The following is a 27,296-nucleotide window of genomic DNA, read 5'->3' as shown; positions in this document are numbered from 1 at the left end:
CTTCAGGGCATCTTCCCAACCCAGGAATCAAACCCAGGTCTCCCACATTGCAGGTGGATTCTTTACCACCTGAGCCACAAGGAAAGCCTGAGAATACTGGATTGGGTAGCCTATCCCTTCTCCACAGATCGTCCCGTCCCAGGAATCAAAGCACAGTTTCCTGCATTGTAAGTGGATTCCTTACCAACTGAGCTATCAGGGAAGCCCTATATATGTGGTAGATCTCTGTTGGTTTGTTTATAACTCTGAAAAGTTTTTTAAAGTTTTTACAGTAGACTGATCAGTGTTTGCCTTTGTGGATTTGGGGTTTCTTACATATTTAGGAAAGTATTTTTTTCTGTCAGATTTTAAAACTCGTCACTGGAAGCAGTCAGAACTCATTTGGGCTTACAAATGAAGAGAACCTCCAAGAATAGTTCCGGAAAGCCTCTTCCCACATCAGAGTCCAGACTAGCTCAGTAAGCCCTTTACACGCCCATGCTTTCCTGCCCTTCTTTCCCGCCAGCACCCATCCTGATGCCTCCTGCCTCACGGCCACATGACAAGTGCAGCAAGGTCTGTATTTCCGGCAGGAGAAAGAGAGGCACAGGAGACTTGGGGTTCTCTGAATCAGGAATCCAAAGCTCCCCCAAATCCCTAAGCTGACATCTTACTGATCATAAGTGTGTCCCTTGTCAGCTCCACCTATGAGGGAGTATGTGGAGGTGCATATTTGATCTTGTCACGAGGGCTTTATGGATAAAATTGGACATTGGTTTAGAATAGCAGCAGCAGCAGCCATTCTGGGGTCTGCATGCTTTCATGGTCTACGGTTAAAACTGTGCCACAGCTGGAATACATGTATTGTTATATGTGACACAGCGTGAGCTGAGAGGTTTCAGGGTAATTTTTTTCCCCAAAAAAATATGTTCTTATCTTACTAATTTAAAGTACCACTTTTATTTTGTGCCAGATTGTATATGAACTGGGTCTATTTCCAAATCCTCTATTCCATTTTCTTGATACTACTGCTGATTCTAGCTTTGTGCTGTGTGAGTTATGAAACCCTCATTATACTTTTTTTTAATCTAGTGTCTCATTGCACTTACCTAGTTTTTCTTTGTTGCCCTTAGATATTTTTATGTTTTGTTAAACAGCAGAATCATTTTGTCAAATTCTAAGCACATTCCATTTAAATTTTGGCTGAAATCATGCCAACAACTTTTTAAATATATTTTAGAGAGAATTTAATCTTCATGATAAATAGTCATTTATTCCTTTTGTAGAAGGCCTGTTTCCTTCCTAACGCTTCCTAATGGTATATTGTTTTTATATAGGAGAGCTGTTGATTTTTAATTTTGTAGTCAGCTACCTTACTGCCTCTCTGATGGTTTCTGTTGGTTGGCTGATATATAGCCTGAAGATGATGATAGTTTGTCTTGCCTAATGTTTTATTTATCCATTCTCCTCCCACATTGTATCAAATCGACAGAAGAAAGTGTTTCTGTTGTTCCACTGTTACATTTTGTGTTGGCTTTTGACTCAGGGTGTGTCTTCTTAAGGAAGTATCTGCCTATTGAATTCTTTTGCAGCATCTTTTGAGATAATGATAGGGTTCTCCTTGAACTTAGTAAGATTCATGTAGTTCAGAGACAGTAGGGAAGTTCTGCATTTTCATACTGTTAGGTCCATCAGGACTTGGCTTTGTATTTCCTGTGACTCTGTGCTTCAGCAGGCCTCACTAGAATTGAGACCGTGTTTATGTTTACCTCTGTTCTTGTCTAAGCCTTTTCATCATCACCTTTCTCAGGATGCACCTTGGTACTAGCTAGAATTTATTTTGGAGTTAGATACGGATCATTTTTCCTTGTCACAGGATTACTAATTGGATAATTTATCTCTTCCCTATGAAAATGAGTAGCAGGGTTTTTTAGTTTTTTAAATGCTAAGGAGGAATAAGATCTCTGCCTTGAATATTTCACATCCTTCTTGGCCTTGTCACTTAGTTTGCTACCTCCTGAGAAAGGTTTGTGGTCAGTGCCTTAACCTGAGGGAGAAACAATGTAGTGAAGAAACAGGTCACCTTTCATCTAGAAAACCACAGCTTCCTTCTCTTCATCCCTGTGTACTACCCTCAGATCCTTGGAATTTTTTTTAAGACTAATGGATTTCTCTGTGTCAGTACCATATTAAGTATATTGTGATATTCAGCAGCATGTGCTAAAGACTCAGAATTTCTGATGAGGTGATTATTTCCTTTGCGTATGTTCCTTGCTGGGCAACACAAGAAGCTGGATGTGCAGCAAGGGTTGGTGAGCACGCCTGGCAGGTCAGGCTAAACGACGTGATGTTGCCAGCCCATTGCCCGTGTTCACCACCGCAAGTCACTTCCTATTCACAATGCAGGGGCAGTGAGAACCTGTTGGCGTGTGAAACATGACCTCTGACTCCCGCAGGGCAGTGCCCGTTAATGATGACCGGATGTGTGTTCCTGGACGGGCTGAAGCAAACCAGTGAATCAATGTCAGATGCCCCTCTCCTTCACATTTGTGTATATGCGTCTTTTCCCATGTAATTCTCATCTTACACCTGGAGTGGAGTACGCTCATTCTCTTCTGCTAACTTTGCTGCTGCTGCTGCTAAGTTGCTTCAGTCGTGTCCGACTCTGTGCGACCCCATAGACAGCAGCCCACCAGGCTCCCCCGTCCCTGGGATTCTCAAGGCAAGAACACTGGAGTGGGTTGCCATTTTAGTTAACGTGAAAACTCGTCTTTCTTGTCTTCCTTCCTGGCTATCTGATGGCATGGGGAAAAGAACACTTGGTGTATGTAGCTGCCCCTGATTCTTTCACAAGATTTTGGGTATCTGTTCAGTTATTCACTGTCTATGGGGGTGTGTGTGTAGTTTTTACTTTCTCCATATGGTTTTGTATTTTTAAATTATATATATACTTCCCTGATACATGTGTGTGTGTGTGTGTATGCATATAAATATAAATATAAATATATATATATATATACACACACACACATACACACACACACACACACACACGTTATGTTGTTACATATACTACCCTGGTGGCTCAGTGGTAAAGAACCTACTGCAATGCAGGAGATGTGGGTTCGATCCCTGGGTCAGGAAGATCCCCTGGAGCCTGGAGAAGGAACTGGCAACCCACTCCAGTATTCTTGCCTAGGGAATCCCATGGACAGAGGAACCTGGTGGGCTGTCATCCATGGGGTCACAGAGAGTCAGACACGACTTAGTGAGTAAACAAAGACAAATATATGTTATGTATATGTGTGTATACATGCATGTATATAGAGAGAAGAGATTCATTTTTTATAAGAAGCATATGTTTGTTATAAAGAATTTTTAAAAAATACAGAACCATATGAAGAAAATAAAAACTATGCTTAGTTATATTATCTAGAGATAATGACTGAAAACCTATTGGTTTATTTTCTTCCAACTTTCTATGTATATAGACACACATACAAAGCATTTATTCAGAACTAATTCTTTTTTTCACATCTCTATTTTCTCTACCTCCCTCTTTGTCATTTTGTTTCAAAATCTCCCACAGGGAAAAAAATATCAAATGATTCTAAGAATTTGGCATACGGGGTGAACTATTTAACTCGAATGCACTTTATTTTCAATAACTGTTTGAACCCTATATCCAATTATACCCTTTGCCAATTCCCTCTTGGTTTGTTAGAATTTTAATTGATTTATGGGAGCTCTTTATATAATGTAGTGTTAAATATATTTAATTTTTTTCTTCATGGATTTGCTTTTTAGGAAACATTTTCATACTCTGTGGTTATGAAAATATTATTCTGAATTTTCTTTAAATTGATCTATAGTTTCTTTAATGTTTTGCCCTGGGTTGCTTTTTGCAAAATAAGGTGGCCTTTCTTTTTCTCCCCCAAATTGTCCCAACACCACTTATCATATAATCTTTCATTATAACCTATTTGAATCGCTACCTGTACCATATGTTAAATGCCTAGAAGTGGGGTTTGCCAGCGTCACTGGCACTTGTTCTTACAACTTCCTGTGCACAGAATGTCAGCAAAAGGGGGACCACTCTGCTAACTGAGCAGCTCAGATCACAGGGAGAAACCTTCTGGGTCCTTCAAATATGGACCCATTTAGTGGATGTTCAGGCATCTGCATCTGAGGTTCTGTTTTTAATAACCACCATTATATGAGGTTGTGGGGCTGCAGACCAGCCTGAAGGCAGTGTGTGCAGTGCCAGCCCTACAGACAAGGGATTCGTCCCCTCATGTATACAGGGACAAGTGGGAAGGAAATATAGTGGGGAATATAATTCCTACTGTCTTTACTCTTCAAGAATGCATTTGCTCTTTGCTCTGTTGGGCTTCCACATACAACTTTGTGAATTGAAGAGGTTTTCAGTTAAGAAAAAAATAAAATAATTAAAACTCTCCAGTGAAAATTTTTTTACCCCTTGTAAAAATCTGTACTGACCAATATTCACAAGTGAAAGGTCATGGAAACGATTTCATTGTGTGTTACCTAGAAAGAAAATAAATATAAATACCTGTAGAATGTGTGCATGCTGTAGATGCTGTTCAACCTCATAAAAATAATTGAAGTTAGATGGTTATTAGGTGAGGGGATGGTACAGAAAAATATATAAAGATGATAGTGATATTAAAACAGTCGAACTGAGGACTCGTTTCTAGGCTAAACCTCCATTCCTATGAGGATTCTCTCAGTAAGATTGAGATTTCATCATTCTTGAAAAACACTAAGACTTTGAGGATAAATGCAAACACAAGTTATGGCTAGAAGCTTCTGAAGTGAACGTGTGGGAGGATTACCTCTATATCAGAATAAACATACCAACTGGAAAAAATACAGTGATGGTGGCAATTCAAATTTCTGTCACAAGAGGAAATGGACTGAGGCCTTTAGTGATATACAAATGAATATGTACTTGCATGGGATCTAATCTAAAAGAAATTGAAATATATTACAGAGCACAATGAAAAGGGGGATATTACAAATGAGTCATAACACCTGTGTAGAGGGGAAAGAAGGGAATAGAAAATTCTATGGTATGGATACCAAAAGCAAGTTCCTGACATCCAAATGTTAGAGCTGTAGAAAATATATAGATGGTGATTTCAGGGTTTGCGTTTTACTTGTGAGAACTTGCTTTTAGAAAAGAGCACAGCTGTCTGAGGCATTTTTAACTTTCTTAGCTGACTTTTCTTTCCAGTCCATTGCTGAGAACTAACTTAAGCCAATTTGGTTATTTGCAATTGTGAGGAACTATCTGGGGATGTATTTCAGGAAGTTCAGTACTTGGAAGTAGATGACACCAGTTCAGGGGATGGAGACTGATCCCCCCAAATCTCCCAGTTTAAGGTGTGCTGCAAAGAAAGAAGCCGCAGACTGAACTCTAGTGTATATAGGCTTTGTAGCACATAACTTAAAACAAGTTGTGAAGTCTTAAAATCTGCCCTATAAGCTTGTAATCCCGACTCTGTCCTTTTAGGAACCTGACTAGTCCTCTGGGAACTTTCCTTTGAGGCAGGTATAGAAATATCTCATGGTAGGATTAAGCTAAGATTCTCATTGGTATTGCATAGAAGTACAAAAACTTTCTCCTTTCTATAAGCTATTTACCACAGAACTGGTCAAACCCAAAGTCTAAGGTGTCAAGGGGAGAATTACTGGGATACTTCAAGATGTATTTTCCTATTTTGTATGTCAGTGGAGGTGCAAGTACAGCTCTTTCTGTATTTCTAAGATATCATGAACAATATCATTTCATCATTGAACAATCATATTCAGTATTCATGATGCTAACCAACCAACCACTTACGGTGACAGGAGAAGTTAGCTAAGAGCTCAGGTAGCCAACTTAATAATGCAGCCTTCCATTAGAGTATGTGAAATGCTTGTTAAGCATCCCTAGCCTGTGTAGTCTCTACTGATGTACATCAGAGGATAACCAGATAATGGCTCCTAAGGTATAAAATAAAATGAGTATTAGCATGCATGTTATAGTAGACTGAAGTATTTCATAGGTATATTTTACAGGACCAGATGGCTTCACTGGTGACTTCTACCAAATATTTCAAGAAAAATTAATATCAATCCTTCTCAGTCTCTTCCAAAAATAGAAGGAGTGGAAACTCTCATTTTATAAGGCCAGTGTTACCCTGATACCATGGCCAGATAAGGACACCACAAGAAAAGAAAATTACAGGACAATATCCTTGATACACAGATGCAAAAATTTTCAACAAAATGTTAGCAAGCTGAATTCAACAGTACATTAGAAGTATATCCTACAAAATGATCAAGTGAGATTTATTGCAGAATGCAAGGATGGTTGAACATCCACAAGTCAATCATCCTGATACACCACATTAACAAAATAAAGGCTAAGTATCATATGATCATCTCAGTAGATGGAGAAAAAGCATTTGACCAAAAACACTCTCATACTCATAGCAGCATTTATCCATGGTAGCCAATGTATGGAAACAACTGAAGTGTCCGTAAGGGGATGAACAAATCAAGAAAATGCAAGATACACACACACATATACTACACAGTCACATAGGGATACACAAACACAATGGGAATACAGCATGGATGAACCTTGGGGGCATTATCTAAGTGAAATAAGCCAGACAGAGAAAGACGAACACTACACTGTAACAATAATGTGTGGAATAAAAAAAGTAGAACTTAGAGAAACAGTAGAAAAGTGATTGGTAAGCGGTGAGAGAAATAGGGAGAGAGATTGGTAGAAGGCTATAAACTTTCAGTTACAAGATAAAGAAGGTCTGAGGACCTAGTGATTAACATGGTGACTATAGTTGATAATTGGAGAAGGAAATGGCAACCCACTCCAGTATTCTTGCCTGGAAAATTCCATGGACAGAGGAGCCTGGTGGGCTACAGTCCATGGGGTCGCAAAGAGTCAGACACGATTGAGCAACTAACACCCACACATAGTTGATAATACTGTATTGTATAGTTGAAATTTGCTGAGCTTACATATTCTCACTAAAAAAAGTACACATAGGGGGTGAAGGGTGTGTAACTGACTTAATATGGGGGAATCCTTTAACAATGTCTGTTTATAAATTGTCACATTGTACATATTAAATATCTTACAGTTTTATTTGTCAATTATATGTCAACAGAACTGAAAGGGTAAATTATAGATATTACACCCTTTTTTCTAATCATTTATTTGTCTTATTTCTTATCAGTCCTTTACTATGTTAATCTTTCATGAAATGAGAGAAATATAATAGGATCATTATAGGATGATTTCCTGCCCCCCCACAACAGAGTTCCTTGAGGCAACAACTCAAGTTTACTCGAGCATATCTGAAGTTGTGGAGACTATTTTTAAAAAGAACAAAGCAACCAACAGTTTCCAGACATTCACTTGGGCTCTCGAAAAAACCTGACATAAGACCACTGCCACGGAAGGCTGGATGGGGAGAGAATCTGTGCTAGATTTCTAGCAAAGGTGGAAATTACTGATCTGAGAATCTGGGCAGTCCTCGCACTCCTCCAGGCTGGTAGGACGGAATCCTCTCCCTTCTTAGGAAGTACTTGTGAAAAAGCGTATGTCTCTGATTTTGTTCCCAGCGTCTATTTTATGGGATAAGATGTAGGTTATTAAGGATTATCTGATTTATTTAAAATTCTCTAAATTTTCTATTTCACTCTGTATGTAGATAAAAATTTAGATTCTGTGCATGTTTCACCAACTGCAAAAGCATTAGAAATGTAAATGCTTTATTTAGGTATTCCCACAGAAAATCTCAGATGATTAGGTTATAGCTGTGGGTGTCAGAGTCACCTGGATAGCTTGTTGCAAACACAGTTTGCCAAGCCCCACCCAGAGGCCTGAGTCCTCTGATTCCCAAGTCTGTATTAGATCCAAGAATTTGCACTTCTCACCAACTCTTAACTGTGAAAACTACCAGTCTCCTGTTCCCTGCCCTCCAAGTGAAATTTAAATGGTACTGTGAGCCTCCTTATTTAAGCCACAATAAATAACATAGGGGAAAAAAATATCTTCAACTGTAAAATTGTAGAAAAAGAAATAGTTTTTTTTTTTTTTTTAATCAGCATTCTATATTATCTTCCAATAAATAAGGCATATCTAGTGATATTTACTCAAAGTATTTTTTCCTGAGGCTAACCAGACATGATTCAGATGCTTTGTTTTCTAACACACTTTTTTTCTTTTCTTTTTTTATTTTCTAACACACTTTTAAGACCTGATAGTATGCCAGTAATAAATGTAGAAATATAGCAAGTGTAGAAGTGATGGAAATATTTAGTAACTCAAATGAGCTTCCCTCTCCTCTGTCTTTGTTAAAATTACATATAAATGAAGTTTCCAAAATTGTCATGAATGAGAGGTAAGTTGGGTGTGAAAAACCAACTTGGAGGACATTAAAGAAAAATATTCTTGTTTAGGGAGTCAAGGCTGAGAGGAGAAATCTAAAATCTCAATTTTAAGTGAAAAATTCTGCATTGTAACTGAGGCTTGTTCCTGAGGACATGCAATTTTAGAGCAGTTATTAGACTTGTAATTAGACTCTTGAATATAAAAAAATAAATGATCAGCCAGCTTATGCATTGTTGGAAATCACTTAAGATCTTGGGATTCATCTCGAGTTGTTGAAGAGCCATAGTATATAAAATTAACAGAGTAAAAGCACCTATTAAATGGGAATATAAGGTTTCACGTATTATTATGGCTTTTATGACATGAAGTTTAAAATGCAATGCGGGAAAAATCATATTTCATGAAAAATGGTTTTGTCAGATGCCTGATCTCAAAGTGTGAGAGATTTCATTAAGAGAACTGCAGAGCTTTGTGTATGTCATCAAGTGCAAGCTGTGCCTAGAAAACAGAAATCCAAGTCTCGTCCTCAGATGTTATCCCAGTTGGCACCAGTGCCCCCAGTGCCCTCAAGTCCACAGTGACCTGGGAGAGAAGGCAGAGCACAAAAGGGAGCTTCGTAAGCACCTCCTTTGTGCCAGTACACACACAGAGCGCCACACCTGATGATCCCAGGAGGGATTTCAGACCCGCCCGCCTCCTGACAACCTGCTTGCCTCACTGAGCTCCGGGGACACGTGTCTCAGCCAGAACTCAGGTACTCTTGATAGGAGCAGCCCTGAGTCACTAAAGAGAAGGTGGAAACTTCCCGATTTAAATGAACTCTTAAGTCATTGAATACTTAAATAGAACTTTGCAAACTTATAAATTTCTCATTGGGATCATGTATAAACCGATCTTTTTACTCTTTTAAGAATGTTAAGTATGAAAAGTGAATGTATTTTATTTTAAATGGGAACAAAGTATTCAATATGATAAAATGTTGTTTTCTTAAAAGTATCTTATACACAGTTTTAAGGAGCCTGCTGAATTACATAATAGGAGCCAGAAGATGAAAGTCTTGGTATTATCACAGAGATTTGATTTTTTATTTTTTATTTTTTACTGTCATAATGTGACTTGTGTAATAGAAAAGAATGAATTTCTCACTATATATGATGATCATCAAAAATGTTCAGAAGGAGAGGGACTGGTTTAAGGAAAGCACACAGCAGTATTTCTGTATGTCCGATGGGGTCCTGTGTACTTTGATTAGCAGGGAGGTTAATGTTGCTTTCCACTCTGTGGTGCTTTAGGCTGCTTTAATGTCACGGTTGGCTGCGCTCCTTTCTTTCATTGTCCAGGGTCTCAGTGTAATTCTTTGCTCACTCATCACCCTCCTGGTTCTGCCCTGCCCCCGTGTCTCCACAGATCATTTTGTGTTTCTCTCCGGTTGGTCACACGCTGAGAAGTAGAGCTCGGAAGTTCCCAGCCCTGGTTAACTGCACGGCTGTTGACTGGTTCCATGCTTGGCCCCAGGAGGCTCTGGTCACAGTCAGCAGGAGGTTCATTGAGGAAACCAAGGGAACTGAGGTATGCTGTGTCAGCCTCCAATCTCTCTCTCTTTCAAAACACTCATGTACTCGCACACTCTGACCCAAATCCTCAGTAAATAATTTCCAAAACACACCTTGTAGCAGAAAATTGTCCTTGTTTAAGATGATAATATCATCCTTGTGAGTTTACATTCTATGGAATATAGTGACTGGTCTTTTAGTGTTCAGTCGAGATGTGTACACACACAGACAGCATGCGATCAAGTTCTTACTCATCCAGGGACTCACCAAAGGTCAGGATCATCACTTGGTTGAGTCATAACTGGATATGACTTGAGTCATAACTGGGGCTTACTGTATATAAATCCTTTAAATCCACAACTAGAAACCTAAACAAAAAAGTAGCCACTCATAGCTATGCAATGCTTGATCTTAACAAAGTAAGGTGCTTTTATGATTTTTCTCATTTATGGTATTGCTAGGTGAAAAATCAGCCCCCGTGGATTTAGTAATCATTAAGTCGTATAATGTATCTGCTTCTTTGTTTTATGGGTCCATGTATATCATTTGCTCATGATGAAATTTCCACCTCCTATTGCATTTTCAAATGGTCACATGAAACAAAACAAACAAAACTTCATTCAGATTCAAAGAGAAAAAGAAATGCGGATATGAGGGAATCATTAGACCTCCTAGAAATTAAGCTGTGTGTGAAGCGAGCATCTTTCTGATTAGGTAGTTTGGAAGGATGGTGATTGTGAACATTTCCTAGGGAGTTTTGTCTTCCAATTCCATGGAGGGTTGAGGAGAAAGGATGCCTAGAATAAGTCAGACAGGAAAAGGGCTTCTCAGAGCCACAAACAAGACTAGGGATACATAAGGAGTGAGGTCCGTTACCGGTTGAAACCATGAGCAGGCAGCCTGCTGTGGCCTCCCTTACTCCCAGAGGTCTAAGAGCTGTTTTTCCAAAGCCATCCTTTCACATTTTGTTCATAGTACATCTTCTGGTGCCAGATGGTTAGAAATCTGGGCATTTTTACTTATTTAATGAATTGTTTATAATACAGCTAGCTTTACTGCATATTTATATTTATATACATAATATATAAAGCTTTATCTTATATGTTTTTTTCCCCTAAAGTTTATTAACTATTTAGTGCCAGATTGCCAAGGAAGAACTGTCATGCAACATATTAAAGACATATATGACAGAGTTTAAGATATCCAAATACCTTCTCTCAGTTTCTTGTCTTCACACACACACACTTAAAACATTTCTATAAATAAATGAAAAACCTGGACTCTTCTATTTCACTGTTTTTTTTTCCATAGCCAGAAATTTCTTTCTCTTGCCTGTCTCTATATTCACCCCTAACATTGAACTTACCCAGACCTTTAAAACACCAACAGGATTTGGGGGGTAAAGAGAGAGTAATATTACTGTGTCGTTCTGCTGTTTTAAGTGATAGTCACTGTTTTCCACTGGCCAGGAAGCACCGCAAAGCCCCTCTTACATTGAGGGAAATATATGTCAATTTGTTCTCATGAACAGAGTAGTAGTGTGCCATCACAGGATCGATTGATTTCTGTCTGAAATGCTGTTCTCCCCATGATGTGTCTTCTGAAGAGTCAAAGGAACCCCGCTTAATGGAGACTAACACTTGCGTTCAATCTATCAGAAGTCTTTTATACTTTAAAATCCAGAAGACCATCCTTAAATATGATCACAAAGAATGGTCACAGCTACTAACACAAATGTCTTCAGCTAATGCTAGGTCCACCGCATCCCTGGAATTACATAGGTCACTATTTTGTCTTCTGATAATTACAAGAGGGTTCAGAACACTAAATTACTAGAGGGAGAGAGCCAGCGTGTATCCTTTAGTAAGCAAAAATCTGTTTTATCCAGTTCGTTTGACCAGGCTGGCTTGGTAAGGAAGAGTAAAGGAACAGTGTGCTTGGCTTCTTAATGTTCATTTCCCAAACAGGAGGAAACGAGGTTTAACCGAGTATCTGGACAGTGCGTTAAGGCTCTTGCCTTTGCTGCTCTGATGCAGGTTTTCTCCTGCCCGTGAGGGAGACAGCTCTTCCTGAAGGAGCTTGAATACGCCAGTGACCATTGACATCTGCTGGTTGTGGCAGGACTTGCATTGCTTTAAGTCCAGAGGGCTCCTGGCAGGTGCTCAGCTCTATTTGGTGGTATCACGATGCCTCCTATAGGATGCTGAGTGCCAAATAAGAATTCAAAAAGCACTTTCCCATTTCTGTGGCGCCGAATTATGCCTGGAAACAAATTAGCCAGACAATTTCATCCCAGTGCTGCGTGCCTATTTAACTTTCCCACCTTCCTAATTTGTTGCTCAGGAGCAATAATTATAATTCAGAGTGCAACGTGTCCATGTTCTAAAAATGTGTGGGGCCTTTTCAGTAGAGGTCAGAAACAGCTTTTACATTTTTTAAATGAATACTAATTTGATCAATTTCTTAGTTTTAATTTTGATCATTAAGAAGAGTTATCAGCATAATTTAGGCACTTCTTAATTATTGACCTCATTTGCTGACTGTAAGGTACTTACACAAAGGTGACCCTCCCCTGCTTTAGCCACAGAGAAAGGAGTCATTCAAGGCAAATGGTTTTGTGTGCGTTGACATGTAATTTTCAGTCAGTACACACTCAGAACCCAGGGGTGTGGGCTGATTGCTTCTCAGTAAGTGTTTATGCTACTTTCCTATTACCTGGCATTGAACTCAAGTGACAGCTGACAGAATGACCACATAGCTTGACACTTGAGTATCACCAGCTATTTAGCTGATGACTTTGTGTCCATAAACACACCTCACAGGACCCTTGGAAACAGGGACGGGAAGACACAGTGTATGGAGGGAGGGGCGACCCTCTGGCTGTGCCTGGGAATCAGTTTGAAAATGATAATTGGGAGCAGGGCTTATTGAGAAGTCTATGGGTCCCAGTTAGGAAAATTCAGGGGAAAAGGCAAGAGAAACAGGTGTTAAAAGATAAGTGATGCTTTTGGTTTTTCAAGTCAAGATGAATAATTGACACACTTTAAAGCAAGGCTTGATGAAAAGAGAGATTATTGAATGGAAATGAGAAGGTGAGCTCTCTGAGGGGTGAAGTTTGCTCTGAAAGGAGTAGAAAAGAGGATCTCAGCAAGATGGAGATCATCCTTTTCAGGCATGTCCTCCAGCTGGCAAGTGAAAATGCTCTGTCCTTTTGCTGAGATACTGCAAAATAGTTACACAAGCTGAGTATCATCAGCATTGTCAAGAAAATGACTTTATTCCACATTCTGGCATCCCTTCCATGTAAAACTTGTTGAAGATTTGGCAACATCAGAATGGCATATTTTCCTGCCATCTCCCAAACTGGTCTGGGAAAATGTCCACTCAAGGAGGAAAATACTATGTTCCTTTTGTTGTCGTTCAGTGGCTCAGTCGTGTCCGACTCTTTGCGATGGACTGCAGCACACCAGGCTTAACTGTCCTTCACCATTTCCCGGAGCTTGCTCAAACTCATGTCCATTGGCTCAGTGATGCCGTACAACCTCTGTCTCCCCCTTCTTCTCCTGCCTTCAATCTTTCCCAGCATCAGTGTCTTTTCCAATGAGTTGGCTCTTTGCATCAGGTGGCCAAAGTATCGGAGCTTCAGCATCAGTCCTTCCAATGAATATTCAGAGTTGATTTCCTTTAAGATGGACTAGTTTGATTTCCTTGCAGTCTATGGGACTCTCAAGAGTCTTCTCCAACACCACAGTTCAAAAGCATCAATTCTTCAGTGATCAGCTTTCTTAATAGTCCTACTCTCACATCCATACATGACTACTGGAAAAACCATAGCTTTGACTAGGTAGACCTCTGTTGGTAGAGTAATGTCTCTGCTTTTTAATATGATGTCTAGGTTTGTCATAGCTTTGCTTCCAAGGAGAAATTGTCTTTTAATTTCATGGCTGCAGTCACCATCCACAGTGATTTTGGAACCCGAGAAAATAAAGTCTCTCACTGTTTCCATTGTTTCCCCATCTATTTGCCATGAAGTGATGTGACCAGATGCCATGATCTTAGCTATTTTAATGCAAAGTTTTAAGCCAGCTTTTTCACTCTCCTCTTTTACTTTCATCAAGAGGCTCTTTAGTTCCTCTTCACTTTCTGCCATAAGGGTGGTGTCATATGCATATCTGAGGTTATTGATATTTCTCCCAGCAATCTTGACTCCAACTTGTGCTTCATCCAGCCCAGCGTTTCTCATGATGTTCTCTGAATATAAGTTAAATAAGCAGGGTGACAATATACAGCCTTGATGTACTCCTTTCCCAATGGATCCAGACTGTTGTTCCATGTCCAGTTCTAACTGTTGCTTCCTGACCTGCAACAGATTTCTCAGGAGGCAGGTCAGGTGGTCTGGTATTCCAATCTCTTGAAGAATTTTCCACAGTTTATTGTGATCCACATAGTCAAAGATGTTAGCATAGTCAGTGAAGCAGAAGTAGATGTTTCTCTGGAATTCTCTTGCATTTTCTTGATCCAACAGATGTTGGCAATTTGGTCTCTGGTTCCTCTACATTTTCTAAATCCAGCTTGTACATCTGGAAGTTCTTGGGTCACGTACTGTTGAAGCCTAGCTTGGAGGATTTTGAGCATGAACTTGCTAGCATGTGAAATGAGCATAATTGTACGGCAGTTTGAACATTCTTTGGCATTGCCCTTCTTTGGGATTAGAATGAAAACTGACCTTTTCCAGGTCTGTGGCCACTGCTGAGTTTTCCAAATTTATTGGCATATTGAGTGAGTCAAGATGGCTGAGTAGAAAGATGTGCACTCATCTTCTGTGAAAACACCAAAATTGCAACTAGCTGCTGAACAACCATCAACAGGAGAATGCTGGATCCCACCAAAAAAGATACCCCATGTCCGAGGGCAAAGGAGAAGCCCCAACAAGATGATAGGAGGGGTGAGGGGCATAATCGCTTTAAAATCAAACCTCATACCAGCCAGAGATGCTTGAAGTGCAGAAATAAAACCTTTTGCACACCAAGACCCAAGGAAAGAAGTAGTGATCTCCACAAGAGACTGAGCCAGATCTGTCTTTGAGTGTCTCCTATGGAGGCAAGACTCAGCACTGTCCCATTCAGGGACAAGAGCTCTGGCTGCAGCAGTCCTGGGAGGCACAGCATGCTGGCATGAGTCTTTTGGAGGAGGTCACCATTACCCTACCATAGTTTGACCTTAGGCCAAACTACAGGGCGAGAACATAGCCCCACCCATCAGCAGAAAATAGGATTAAAGATTTACTGTACATGGCCTTGTCTACCAGAGCAAGACCCAGTTCTCCCTACAGCCAGTCTCTCCCATCAGGAAGCTTCCACAAATTTCTTATACTCATCCATCAGAGGGGAGACAGAATGAAAAACGCAACCACAGGACACTAACCAAATTGATCACGTGGATCACAGCCTTGTCCAACTCAATGAAACTGTGAGCCATGCCGCGTAGGGACACCCAAGACAGACGGGTCACGGTGGAGAGTTCTGATAAAACATGGTCCACTGGAGAAGGGAATGGCAAACCTCTTCTGTATTCTTGCCTTGAGAACCCCATGAACAGCATGAAAAAACAATAAGGACACTGAAAGAGAGAGGAACTCCCCAGGTTGGAAGGTGCCCAATGTGCTGCTGGAGCTCAGTGGAGAAATAACTCCAGAAGGAATGAAAAGCCTAAGCCAAAGTGGAAACAACGCCCGTTGTTGTGTGGATGTGTCTGGTGGTGAAAGGAAAGTCCGGTGCTGGAAAGAACTATATACCATAGGCACCTCAGTGTTAGGTCCCTGAATCAAGGTACACTGGACGTGGTCAAACAGGAGATGGCAACAATGAACATCGACATTTTAGCAATCAGTGAACGAAAATGGCCTGGAATGGGTGGATTTAACCCAGATGACCATTATATCTACTACTGTGGGCAAGAATCCCTTAGAAGAAATGGACTAGCCCTCATAGTCAACAAAAGAGTCCGAAATGCAGTGTTTGGGTACAATCTCAAAAATAACAGAATGATCTCAGTTTGTTTCCAAGGCAAACCATTCAATATCATAGTAATTCAAGTCTATTCCCAACAACTAATGCCAAAGAAGCTGAAGTTGAACAGATCTGTGAAGATCTACAAGATCTTCTAGAACTAACACCAAAAAAAAAAAAAAAAAAAAAGACATCCTTTTCATCATAGGGGACTGGAATGCAAAAGGAGAAAGTCGAGAGATTCCTGAAGTAACAGACAAGTTTAGCCTTGGAGTACAAAATGAAGCAGGGCAAAGGCTAACAGAGTTTTGCCAAGAGAACACACTGGTCATAGCAAACACCCTCTTCCGACAACACAAGGGACACCTCTACACTTGAACATCACCAGATGTCAATAGCGAGATAAGATTGATTATATTCTTTGTACATGAAGATGGAGAAGTTCTATACAATCAGCAAAAACAAGACCAGGAGCTAACTGTGCCTCAGATCATGAACTCCTTATTGCCAAATTCAGACTTAAATTGAAGAAAGTAGGAAAAACCACTAGCCCATTCAGGTATGAACTAAATCAAATCCCTTACGATTGTACAGTATAAGTGACAAATAGCTTCAAAGAATTAGATCTGATAGAGTGCCTGAAGAGCTGTGGAGACAGGTTCATAACATTGTTCAGGAGGCAGTGATCAAGACCATCCCCAAGAAAAAGAAATGGAAAAAGGCAAAATGGTCGCCTGAGGAGGCCTTACAAATAGCTGAGAGAAAGATAGACCCAAAAGGCAAAGGAGAAAGGGAAAGATACACCCATTTTAATGCAGAGTTCCAAAGGATACCAAGGAGAGATAAGAAAGCCTTCTTGAGTGAACATGGCAAATAAATAGAGGAAAACAGTAGAATGGGAAAGACTAGAGATCTCTTTAAGAAAATTAGAGCTACCAAGGGAACATTTCATGCAAAGATAGGCACAATAAAGGACAGAAACAGTATGGACCTAACCAAAGAATAAGATATTAAGAAGAGGTGGCAAGAATACACAGAACTATACAAAAAAAAAGATCTTAATGATGCAGATAATCACGATGGTGTGATCACTCACCTAGAACCAGACATCCTGGAGTGTGAAGTCAAATGGGCCTTAGGAAGGATCGGTACGAGCAAAGCTAGTGGAGCTGATGGAATTCCAGCTGGGCTATTTCAAATCCTAAAAGACGAAAGTTACTCTACTGCTGTATTTCAAAGACTGACTTTGTGACTGGTTTCTAGCTTCCTTTTAAAATGTTAGAACAAGCATAAAGCGTAGTAAATACTATTTTGCTAGTGAGAGGTACATTAGTAGCATTTCTGTTCATAATTTTTAGCACAGTTCTTCCTTTGAAATAAAGTGAGGATTATTCAGTTGATAACCCTGTGCAAGAAAAATTCTGTGAATTTGTGAAAAATATCCTTTTTCTGAGGAATACTGGTATCATTTTAAAAGATCAAGACAAAAGCAAATGTAACCAAATTCTTACTGAATCTGCCTAAATCTCATACCAGCTTAAGCCTGTGTTCAAACAGATGAGAAAAGGCCCAGGTGGTGGTTAATATACTCCCCATTCTTCAGCCCCCTTCCTCCTTTGCACACGTGCACTAATATACTGCCGACCATACATTTCTTGCTCTGTGCATGTTAATTAAGTTTACAGTAGAATTGCAAAAAGCAATAGAATGCTGTTTTCCAGGGTTTTTGCAAACTTAGAATGAAAACTTAGGAATCCCCTCTACCTGGAAAGGAGGGTCCGATTTTCACAGCTGCCCAGGAACTTGCACTTGCTATTAAGTTGAAAGTTTAGCTGAATCACACAGGAACATCAGTCCCTCCTAGCTATCGTTTTGTGACTTTCCTCTTCACTGGTCTCGCCAGAACCATCTCCTCCCTTGACTTCTTTCTCTGAGAGATGTTTAGCTGGCTTGGCTTCCGTCTTACCTCCTCACACCCTCAGACCTCAATTGCTTCTTTGTTTTAATATTCTGTCAGTGAACCATGGAAGGCTACCTCCAAGGATCAAAAGCTCATCTGGAAGATTACTAGCTTGTGCTGGGCTTCAACTTGCCTTTAACCCAGGCTTGGTCTCTAAACTTAAGACAAAAATGAAAACACGTGCTAACAGTGGAATGGACTATTGCACAAATGTTTGCCTTTTCCAAAGGAGGGCTTGAAACGAAGAGAAGCAGCAGAGTCAAAAGGAGTGAGGAATGTCTAGCTTTTGATTTTGTGGCAGGAGGAATAACTTGCCCAGTTTGACAGAAGTGAAACTCTCACCAGGTCTCAGGATTCAAACCCCACGTCCCTGACTGCCTCCACAGTATTTTCCCGAGAGTCCATTAGCACCACGAGGAGATCAGCAGAGGAGCTCAAAGATTTTTGTGCCACTTTGTGCACAAAATGCCACTTTTGTGCATTATTCAATTTTTGTTATTTAATAAACCAGCCTTGCAACCACAGTTTCTAATAGATTGACCAGCTCCCAAAAGAACTAAAAAGTACAAATAATAGCTGTGGAATTACTGAAAATCAATAATTTCACAATTATTAAAAATAAGTTAAATATGTCCAGTTTTTATATATTTATTATACTTCAGTAAAGCTGTGAAAAATTAATATAGAAATATTTTCTGAGGAAAACTATGATAGATATATGACATTATATGTTACAAAATTATCCCAAGTTAAACTTGAAAGGAAAACTTTTTTCCTTTCATCTGCCCTCGTTGGCCCCTCCTAGCTCTGTTGCTGCTACTGCTACTGCTAAGTGGCTTCAGTCGTGTCCAACTCTGTGCGACCCCATAGACGACAGCCCACCAGGCTCCCCCGTCCTGGGATTCTCCAGGCAAGAACACTGGAGTGGGTTGCCATTTCCTTCTCCAATGCATGAGAGTGAAAAGTGAAAGTGAAGTCGTTCAGTCGTGTCCGACTCTTCGCGACCCCATGGACTGCAGCCCACCAGGTTCCTCCATCCATGGGATTTTCCAGGCAAGAGTACGGGAATGGGGTGCCATTGCCTTTTCCCCTAGCTCTGTTACTTGAATGCAATTACTTCTGGAACTGAATTTTAAAGTACTGAATGTAAATAGTCGTCTTTGCTAGTCTTGAGAAGGTGTAAAATCTTACGCAGCACTTACAGGGTTTGATTTCATTCTGGCTTCCAGGTATTGGTTTTCATTCCAATTTTGCAGTCATTTTCAACAGCAGTAATGTGCTGGACATTTGTGGTAAGAGTCAGGTGGCTGGGGTACTTGGTATGGCAGTGATTCCCACTGCCTGAGAACCAGGATACCAAGTAGAAGAGATCTGTGTTTCTGTGTTTACAGAGAGCCAACCAAGAGAGTAGAATTTAAACACTTTTTATTAATATGAGGAAAAAACAGTTTCTTCTTTGCATTTGACTCTGCATTGGATCCAGCATTGTTTTCCAAAGCATCTTAGTGGGGAAACCCTGCATTTATAGCCACTGGATACTGGCACTTAGCTTCTTTTTATTTTTGCCTTCACCGTGATTGGCTGCAAGATGACTGCAAATGAGATCAACCAGTTTTCATTAAGGGGCCATATGTAGCAGGAATGATGTTCTTCGCTCCATCCTGTAAAAGTGAAAAATACAGCATAGCATCACCATTGCTGTAGCTGTACCAGGAGCCCTCTCCTCCCAGCTCCCCCTGCCCCCCAAAAGAAAATTAGAGATAAATGAATGGCAGAATAAATAATTTATGCTAATGAAATTACTGCAATTAGTAGTTCTACAATGACCCTTTTAAAAGCCACAGCTGTTAATGTCAGGAAGTGCTGTCACTACTGACCTTATCATAAGAGAAAGTGACAAATTGAGAATGCAGGGAAGACCAGTCATCAAAGAGGTCTGTTCTGGAACGATTAGAGTTTTCTGAAAAACAGTGTGAATTACAACCAGCTGCTCCCTGGCTCTGCAAGTCTCCCATGCTGTGCCATTTTGTTAAGCCCGATAACAATAGTTATTTTGCCCCATTGAGACAAGTTGTCTCGGGCCTCTTCCAGCTCTACCGGAAACCACTTCTTCCATCTCGGATTTACAAATGAAACTGTTGTTAAAGAGACCTGTTCAGGGCAGCCTAGGAGCCTCCTCATAAGGATCATGGTTGGGTAGAGGCCAGGTTTGTTTTTTTTTTTCTTTGCTGCAAGGAGGTTGCACTTGGCTGGGGACATATTTATCTATTTTAGAAAGATACATGCTGGCTTTGAGCTTTGTTAAAACAAGACAGGACACGAGTGAATTTCTGCCCATATTTATATTGCAGTCAGATTCTTTAAAAAATGATCCCCGCAGGGATGTGAGTTGTATGGCATTACTTCCTTAAAGATTTATTTTCCGAATTCACTGGTGATACACGTATGTCTCAGATCAAGTGGAAACAAAGAATATTCAGAATTTGTATCCTTCTATATTTAACTTGTGCTTTAAAAACATTTTAGTAACTAGCACAGTGGATTTTTCATATGCAGAACAATCCAGTCTGTACATATTTTAAACCCATTCAGGCGTTTTCCGTGAGGTTGGAAAGTGGAGTGTTTGGACTTTGCTCTGGAGGCGTTCTTCTCCAGCAAGAATCGGCCTGTCTCTCCTCGCACCCCTGGCTGTGATATTAATGGCACAGCTTTGAAACGTTTAACTGCACCACCAGCCACTTGTGCGCAATTTCCCCAAAGATGTCTGAGTGTTATTGACAACACTTTGGTAAATTATGTGTGACTTTCCTAAGAGTTGGTGTAGCTCATTTAATTCATATTAATTGATTTTTAGGCTTCCCTTGATTAATTGAACCTGGTTCATCTTGTACAGAATGCAATAAATAATCATTAAAATGAGGGAGATGTGACTCCACAAATTAAAAAGTTAACTACTTCAGAAGTCGTAGAGGACAAAACGGAAAGAATGTCTAGTGGGGAGTTCTCCAGGGACTCTTCAAAGGAGAGTCGCTCCTTTTTCGTTTGTTTTGTTTTCCGAATGAGAATGGGTATGTTGTTCTCCCACAAGCAGTGACTTTTATACCTTACCCTCTAGGTTTTTTTGCAACATAAATTCTTCTAAAACGGTGTATTTCTCAGCTTAAGCTGTTTTTTTTGTTTGTTTGTTTTTTCCCAGTGACTCCAGAGTTGTTGGTTTTCTCTGGCTAAAGCTTAGCTTAAAAATGACACCAAAAATACTTCCCTGAGTACAGTGTCTCAGCTTCTTTATTTTCTACTTCACACACTTGATAAAAATCAAGTAGTAAAAAGCAGCGCTTGTGTTGCATCTTGGCTTTTGGGTTTGGTATGTGGAGCACAGGTAAATCCTTTGCCCTGCTTGGCAAGAAGAGGTGACTACACTGAATACTTTCTTGTCCTCTCTCTAAACCTGTGGATATCTCTGCAAGACTTGTTTTCCTAGATCTACTGTAAGTTGTGCTGGCTTTTAGAAAATAAATACTGTATAATTTTGCTGATTTTTCTTCTTTTTTTTAAGTTGGCATTTTTGTTTTCACGTGAGAGAATTTCATACGAATTGCAATGTGTACATTTTCAGCCCCAGGATAAAGACTCTATTAGCCTTTTCATGGCCCACGTTCACACTAGTGTACATGAAATGAGTACCAGGTATTACCAGAATGAGAGAAGACACAACTATACGACCCCAAAGAGTTTTCTGGAACAGATATCACTGTTTAAGAACCTGTTGAAAAAGAAACAAGAAGCGGTGTCCCAGAAGAAAGAGCACTTGGTGAATGGTGTCCAGAAGCTGAGAACCACAGCCTCTCAGGTATGACCAGGGTATGTTGTTACTCAGTGATACCTGTGCTCTTAACATTGAAAAATGTTTACTTTTGAAGCAGCTTTTTAACCCACTTGTGTAAGATACCTGGTCCTAAAATCTATAGATAACGATACAGAGAACACACAGTTCCCGTTCTCCTAAGCCTGGAAAGGTATTGGCCACTTACGCTGTCACAGCTGGTTGGCTGGCCTGGCTCTGTGCTGGGCGGTGTCATGATGGTGAATGGAATGGGCACAGCTGGTTTCCTCTCATCTCCCAGTGCTCTGGGCTTGTTGTCACATTGGTCTCAGATTCTCTACCCCGAGTGAAGGCGTCATTTCTTGGCTGGTGCTATGATAAGGGTTGCTGTGACTGGGATCCCTAAGTACAGCTGTTTCCTGCTTGATCTGCTCCTTTTAGCCACCATTTCTCTTAGATGATAGTATCCAGCTTCATCCCCAGCCACACGTCCTCCACTGCCTTGAAGGGCAGCACCTCTAATCTCCCTTAGTCAATCTGAAGAGACTTAGCACAGGGTGTTAGTTGTGGGTCTGTACACATATCATCTGATTTCATGGTGAAAAACCCAATATTTAAAGTAGGTGTTGCTAATGTGAATTTATACATGAGGCTCAAAGAATTGAAGGCCACAGAGCCCATGAATTCAGAGTTTGAGCCCAGATCTATATAAAGCCCATGGCTCCAAGCTGCCTCTGTTCAGTTCAGTCACTCAGTCATGTCCAACTCTGCAACCCCATGGACTGCAGCACGCCTGCCCTCCCTGTCCATCACCACCTCCCGGAGCCTCACTGTAACTGGTTAAAAATTAGAATGTGAGAAGACAAAGACTTTGGTGATGGGCCAGCCAGGCCCTAGAGCTAGAAGGGGGGAAAAATATACTTCTCACTGGTGCTCACCTCAAAGCAAGAAACTCCAGTGACCTTTACAGAGTATTTTCATTAGATTGCATGCCCATATGCTTTTCAAGAGATTGGGCCAGTTTTCTCCCCAAGGATGCCGGTGGACAGTCCGTGCCTAGGCTGGAGATAAGGTAGAACCTGGTTGGGGGAGCGTATGTTGGCGCCTTTCACCCTGAAGGACTCTCGGGCCATGTCCTTCAAACATTCTAAAGGTCAGGCACCCATTGCTTCTTTGCCCCTTCGTTTCATGCACCAAGGTATGGCTCTTCAGTGACAGATGGTGATCGTTTCTGAACAGTGAGTAGACGGACCGTGATTGGGAAAGAGAAACCAGAGTGAGGAGGTTCCCAGGACAGTTTCCAAGACTGAGTGACGCAGAGTGTGTGTATATGTGTGTGCACTCAGTCGTGTCCGACTTTTGTGATGCCGTGGACATTAGCCTGCCAGGCTCCTTTGTCCAGGGGGTTCTCCGGGCGAGAATCCCCGGATCTTCCCGACCCAGGGATTGAACATGCGCCTCCTGCCTTAGTAGTCAGGTTCTGTACCCCCAAGCCACCTGGGATGCCCAATGCAAATAATAGTTGCCAGAAAACTCCCAAAGAACGCATCTTTATTTGTGCATCTTTCTGTCCCTTTAAAGAATGTCTGTCTTTGGTCTCCCTTTTTATATACATTTTATCTTACCTTTTTTTGCCTTCTTTCTCTTTCATTTGTCTTCCCTCTCTCCTCCTGTCTTCCCTGGTGGCTCAGGCATTAAAGCGTCTGTCTACAATGCAGGAGACCTGGGTTCTATCCCTAGGTCGGGAAGATCCCCTGGAGAAGGAAATGGCACCCCACTCCAGTACTCTTGCCTGGAAAATCCCATGCACAGAGGAGCCTGGTAGGCTACAGTCCATGGGGTCACTAGGAGTCAGACAGGACTGGGCGACTTCACTTTCACTTTTCTCCTCTTGTCTAATTCCACCTCACTTGAATCAAGACCCTTTTCCCTAGTAAAGCCTTTGCTAGGAGACCTGTGAAGCTAAACGTGAAGGAGATCTGGGTCCCAGAGCATTTAAATGTCCCATTGAATGTTGAGGAGCCTGTTGAGTTTGCCCCAGGAAATGTAACAGTATTGGCTAAGCTGAACTGCAGTACCAGGCGGGGCTGACGCTGCTCTCAGAGAGTTTATTTCCCTAGTAACAGAGATAAAAGCATGGGAAGTAGCCGCCTGGTTCTTCTCAGTGATGGCAGCATCTCATTCATAGAGAAAAAGAAAAGGAAAGAATCTGTGGTTTCCTAACAGTCGCCTCAGTTGTGTGCTTATAATTTGGGGGTTGAGGAGAAGAAGAAAGAAAGGGACCAGTGATTCATGGTGACTGCCAAGTTCATGACTGTTTGGAGCCCCCTTATTCCCCTTCAGCTAGAAACAACAGAAAGTCTGAGAAGGAGATACACAGGTCTTAATGGAAGGACTATTAAAGATTCCTTTCCCTCAGGTGTTTGTGCATGTCATGCTCTTAATATCAGAAGAGTGGTTTGAATATTTAATAGCACCTTAGTTAGCGTTGGAGAAGGCAACTCACCCCACTCCAGTACTGTTGCCTGGAAAATCCCATGGATGGAGGAGCCTGGTAGGCTGCAGTCCATGGGGTCACACAGACTCGGACACGACTGAAGCGACTCAGTAATAGTAATAGTAGTAGAAGTAGTAGTTAGTGTTAGTCGCTTAGTTGTATCTGACTCTTTGCGACCCCATGGACTGTAGCCTGCCAAGCTCCTCTGTCCATGGAATTCTGCAGGCAAGAATACTGGAGTGGGTTGCCATTCCCTTCTCCAGGGGATCTTCCCAACTCAGGGATCGAACCCAGGTCTCCCACATTGCAGGCAGATTCTATACACCTTAAAGAGTTTTTAAAATCAGTTGATTATGGAGAGGAAGCATAGTGTCCTCTGTGAATAGCTGGAAAGCCGGATAGTGTAAGATCAGTGTGTGCAGGGAGAGAGGTCTTCATGTGGCAGCAGCCCACAGAGCCAGATAGCCATGCCGTCTGACGTACATCCAACCCTTACCACTCTTAATGCATTGCAATAAAGCCCTAAGCCCCTTGATGGCCATGTATGCCCTCTGCAGATTTAGTATAGGTCATAATGGAGAGCTCTGGTCACTTCTCTTCATCAGTAAGACCTTGCCTCCAGGGTTTGAGTGGCTTTGGACATTTCAGACCTAACAGCTTCCTTACAGACTGAAATCAGTGCTTAAAATGATTTTCCTTTAATCTCTCGGATGATGCTTTTGATTATGGCCTGCCACGTGACCAGTTTCACTTGGCTGAAAAGGAGAAAGAAGCAAGCATCACTGTGTGGCACGAGCCTGAGTTCACAGAGAGGCTAAAACATCAGTCTTAGCTTAAACTCTAATAGCACAGGTAACGGTCATAGTACCAGCCATACCTCCAAGGCAGAGTGTAAATAGCCTCTGTTGAAGCAGAGGTTGTAAGGGCCCTTGCATATAGCATTGGAATGGTGCTCACATGATGAAACCCCTGAAGTGTTTTCAGCAATGGAATCAAAATAAATGGCTGTGATTGTTCTTTTTTATGATTAAAAAAAAAAAGTAATATTTATACCCCGCAGGACCAGAAAAGCAGGGTGCTTGTGTGACTTGTGCTCAGGTGGGGATGGCTGGGGGTGCTTCCTTGACTGTACAGACTGAGTTGAGAAGATAAATGTTTAGTTGGTACTGACATAAATTAATGACATTTTCCACAAAACCATGGAAAACTTACTCTGTTGATTCCTGTGTTTTCTTAAAAAAAATGGGGCTGCATTTTTGCACATGGAATTAAAGTCATATCAGGATAGAAACAGATGGAAGTTAGAAATTGTTAGGCATCCCTGAATTCACTTAAAATAATAAGCTATATCTGATATTTGCTGTTGTTGACAGAGTCATGACTTTTCCTTTAGGTGGGAGAGCTGAAAGCCAGACTTGCCTCTCAAGAAGCTGAGTTACAACTGAGAAATCAGGATGCTGAAGCTCTGATCGCAAAGATGGGGCTTCAGACAGAGAAACTGAGCCGGGAAAAGGCCATCGCCGACGCCGAGGAGCGAAAGGTCAGGCTAATTCCACCCTTTGGAGTGCAGAGCTATATTTAGCACAAAATAAACCTTTGTAGGTGAACAATTTTGAACAACTTCCCCTCCAGGGAGCGTAAAATCTAAAGAATTATGATAGTTACACATGTAACAGCATTTCACACCATGATTACCACTTGACCTTTCTTTACATTATGAATTTTCCCACCCTTTTAGCTCTTTTAATGACACAAAAGAACAATAAATACTGAGCTCATTCAAGCATATAATGGATGTGGATTTTGAACATCAGGCCTATTTGTAATACAGTAAAGGTCATGAAGTCACCGCAGAGGTTTCTAAAGGTTTTCAGTTTTTAGGCAAATTGAACCACTCAATTGTTAACAAAGCCCATTCCGTCACTCTGCAAGATGGTTTTCAAATTTTGCATTTTAATAATACAACTTGAGGTTATTATTATATCCCAAGCTAAATTTGTCCTTTTCGAGTCCGTGGAGTCCCTGGCATTCTGTATTATGTTTTATTGTTGGAAACAGTTACTTTTAAGATTATATAGATTGGCTTTCTTTGTACTTAGGTTTCCAGTAATTCTGAAATAAATATAACTTATTTTGTCATCTTCTCTTACTGAAACTTCAGCAGCAAGTAGAAGGTATTTCATTTTTGTATATCTCACTTCCCAAGAGAAACAGAATGATTACTAAATGTTTAGTAAATAGCAAACAGAATAATTAGCAATTAGTAAAAAGCAAACAGAATGATTAGTAAATATCTTTAAAAAACTGAATGAATGTATATGTGCAAGTTCTATTTTAAACAAAAGATTATAATCAAGGCTTTCTGACTCTTTGTGACCCCATGGACTATATAGACCATGGACTTCTCCAGGCCAGAACACTGGAGTGGGTGGCCTTTCCCTTCTCCAGGTTATCGACTCAATCCATGTATCGAACCCATGTCTCCCATATTGTAGGCTGATTCTTTACCAGCTGAGCCACCAGGGAACCCCAAGAAAACTGGAGTGGGTAGCCTATCCCTTCTCCAGTAAATCTTCCTGACCCAGGAATCAAATCAGGATCTCCTGCTTTGCAGAAGGATTCTTTACCAGCTGAGCTACCAGGGAAGGCCTATAATCAAGGCTTGCTGCTGCTGCTGCTGCTGTGTCGCTTCAGTCATGTCCGACTCTGTGCGACCCCGTAGACGGCAGCCCACTAGGCTCCTCTGTCCCTGGGCTTAGTTAATACAAAATATAAATTATGAATACTCATAGAGCCAGTGATTCTGTCACCATTATGCTATTATTCTGCATTAATCATAGCAGAAAATATTTGAGTTTTTCCAGTGATGTTACCATTCATTCGTAGACAGATGAACTGTTTTCCTTCTGTTCTAATGTGCATTCAGCATATCTGCCTTTAACTTGCGCACTAAAGACTTGAAAAGTGTATAGAATTTTTTTTTTTTAAACTTATTTTTGAAGTTAAAGATAAGGCATGTTTGGCTTGGCCAATAAGCATATAATT

General features: G+C 40.9%; 1 protein-coding gene across 2 annotated transcripts in view; it reads left to right on the top strand.

Annotated features, from left to right (window-relative positions):
* Nucleotides 1–27,296, top strand: part of DNAH11 (dynein axonemal heavy chain 11) — a 369,573-nt gene that overhangs the window by 209,749 nt on the left and 132,528 nt on the right. For both annotated transcript variants that reach the window (XM_086397406.1, XM_086397407.1), the window contains exons 55-57: nucleotides 9,818–9,979; nucleotides 21,548–21,781; nucleotides 25,645–25,791. In XM_086397406.1, the coding sequence (XP_086253532.1) occupies nucleotides 9,818–9,979; nucleotides 21,548–21,781; nucleotides 25,645–25,791 (543 nt within the window). The remainder of the gene's footprint in view (nucleotides 1–9,817; nucleotides 9,980–21,547; nucleotides 21,782–25,644; nucleotides 25,792–27,296) is intronic.

The sequence above is a fragment of the Bos grunniens genome, chromosome 4, assembly GCF_055505025.1.
Source record: "Bos grunniens cultivar Pamir isolate PY7600 chromosome 4, Bosgru_T2T1.0, whole genome shotgun sequence".
Lineage (NCBI taxonomy): Eukaryota > Metazoa > Chordata > Mammalia > Artiodactyla > Bovidae > Bos > Bos grunniens.
Note: the sequence above shows the minus strand (reverse complement) of the source record. Positions and strands in the feature narration are given on the sequence as shown.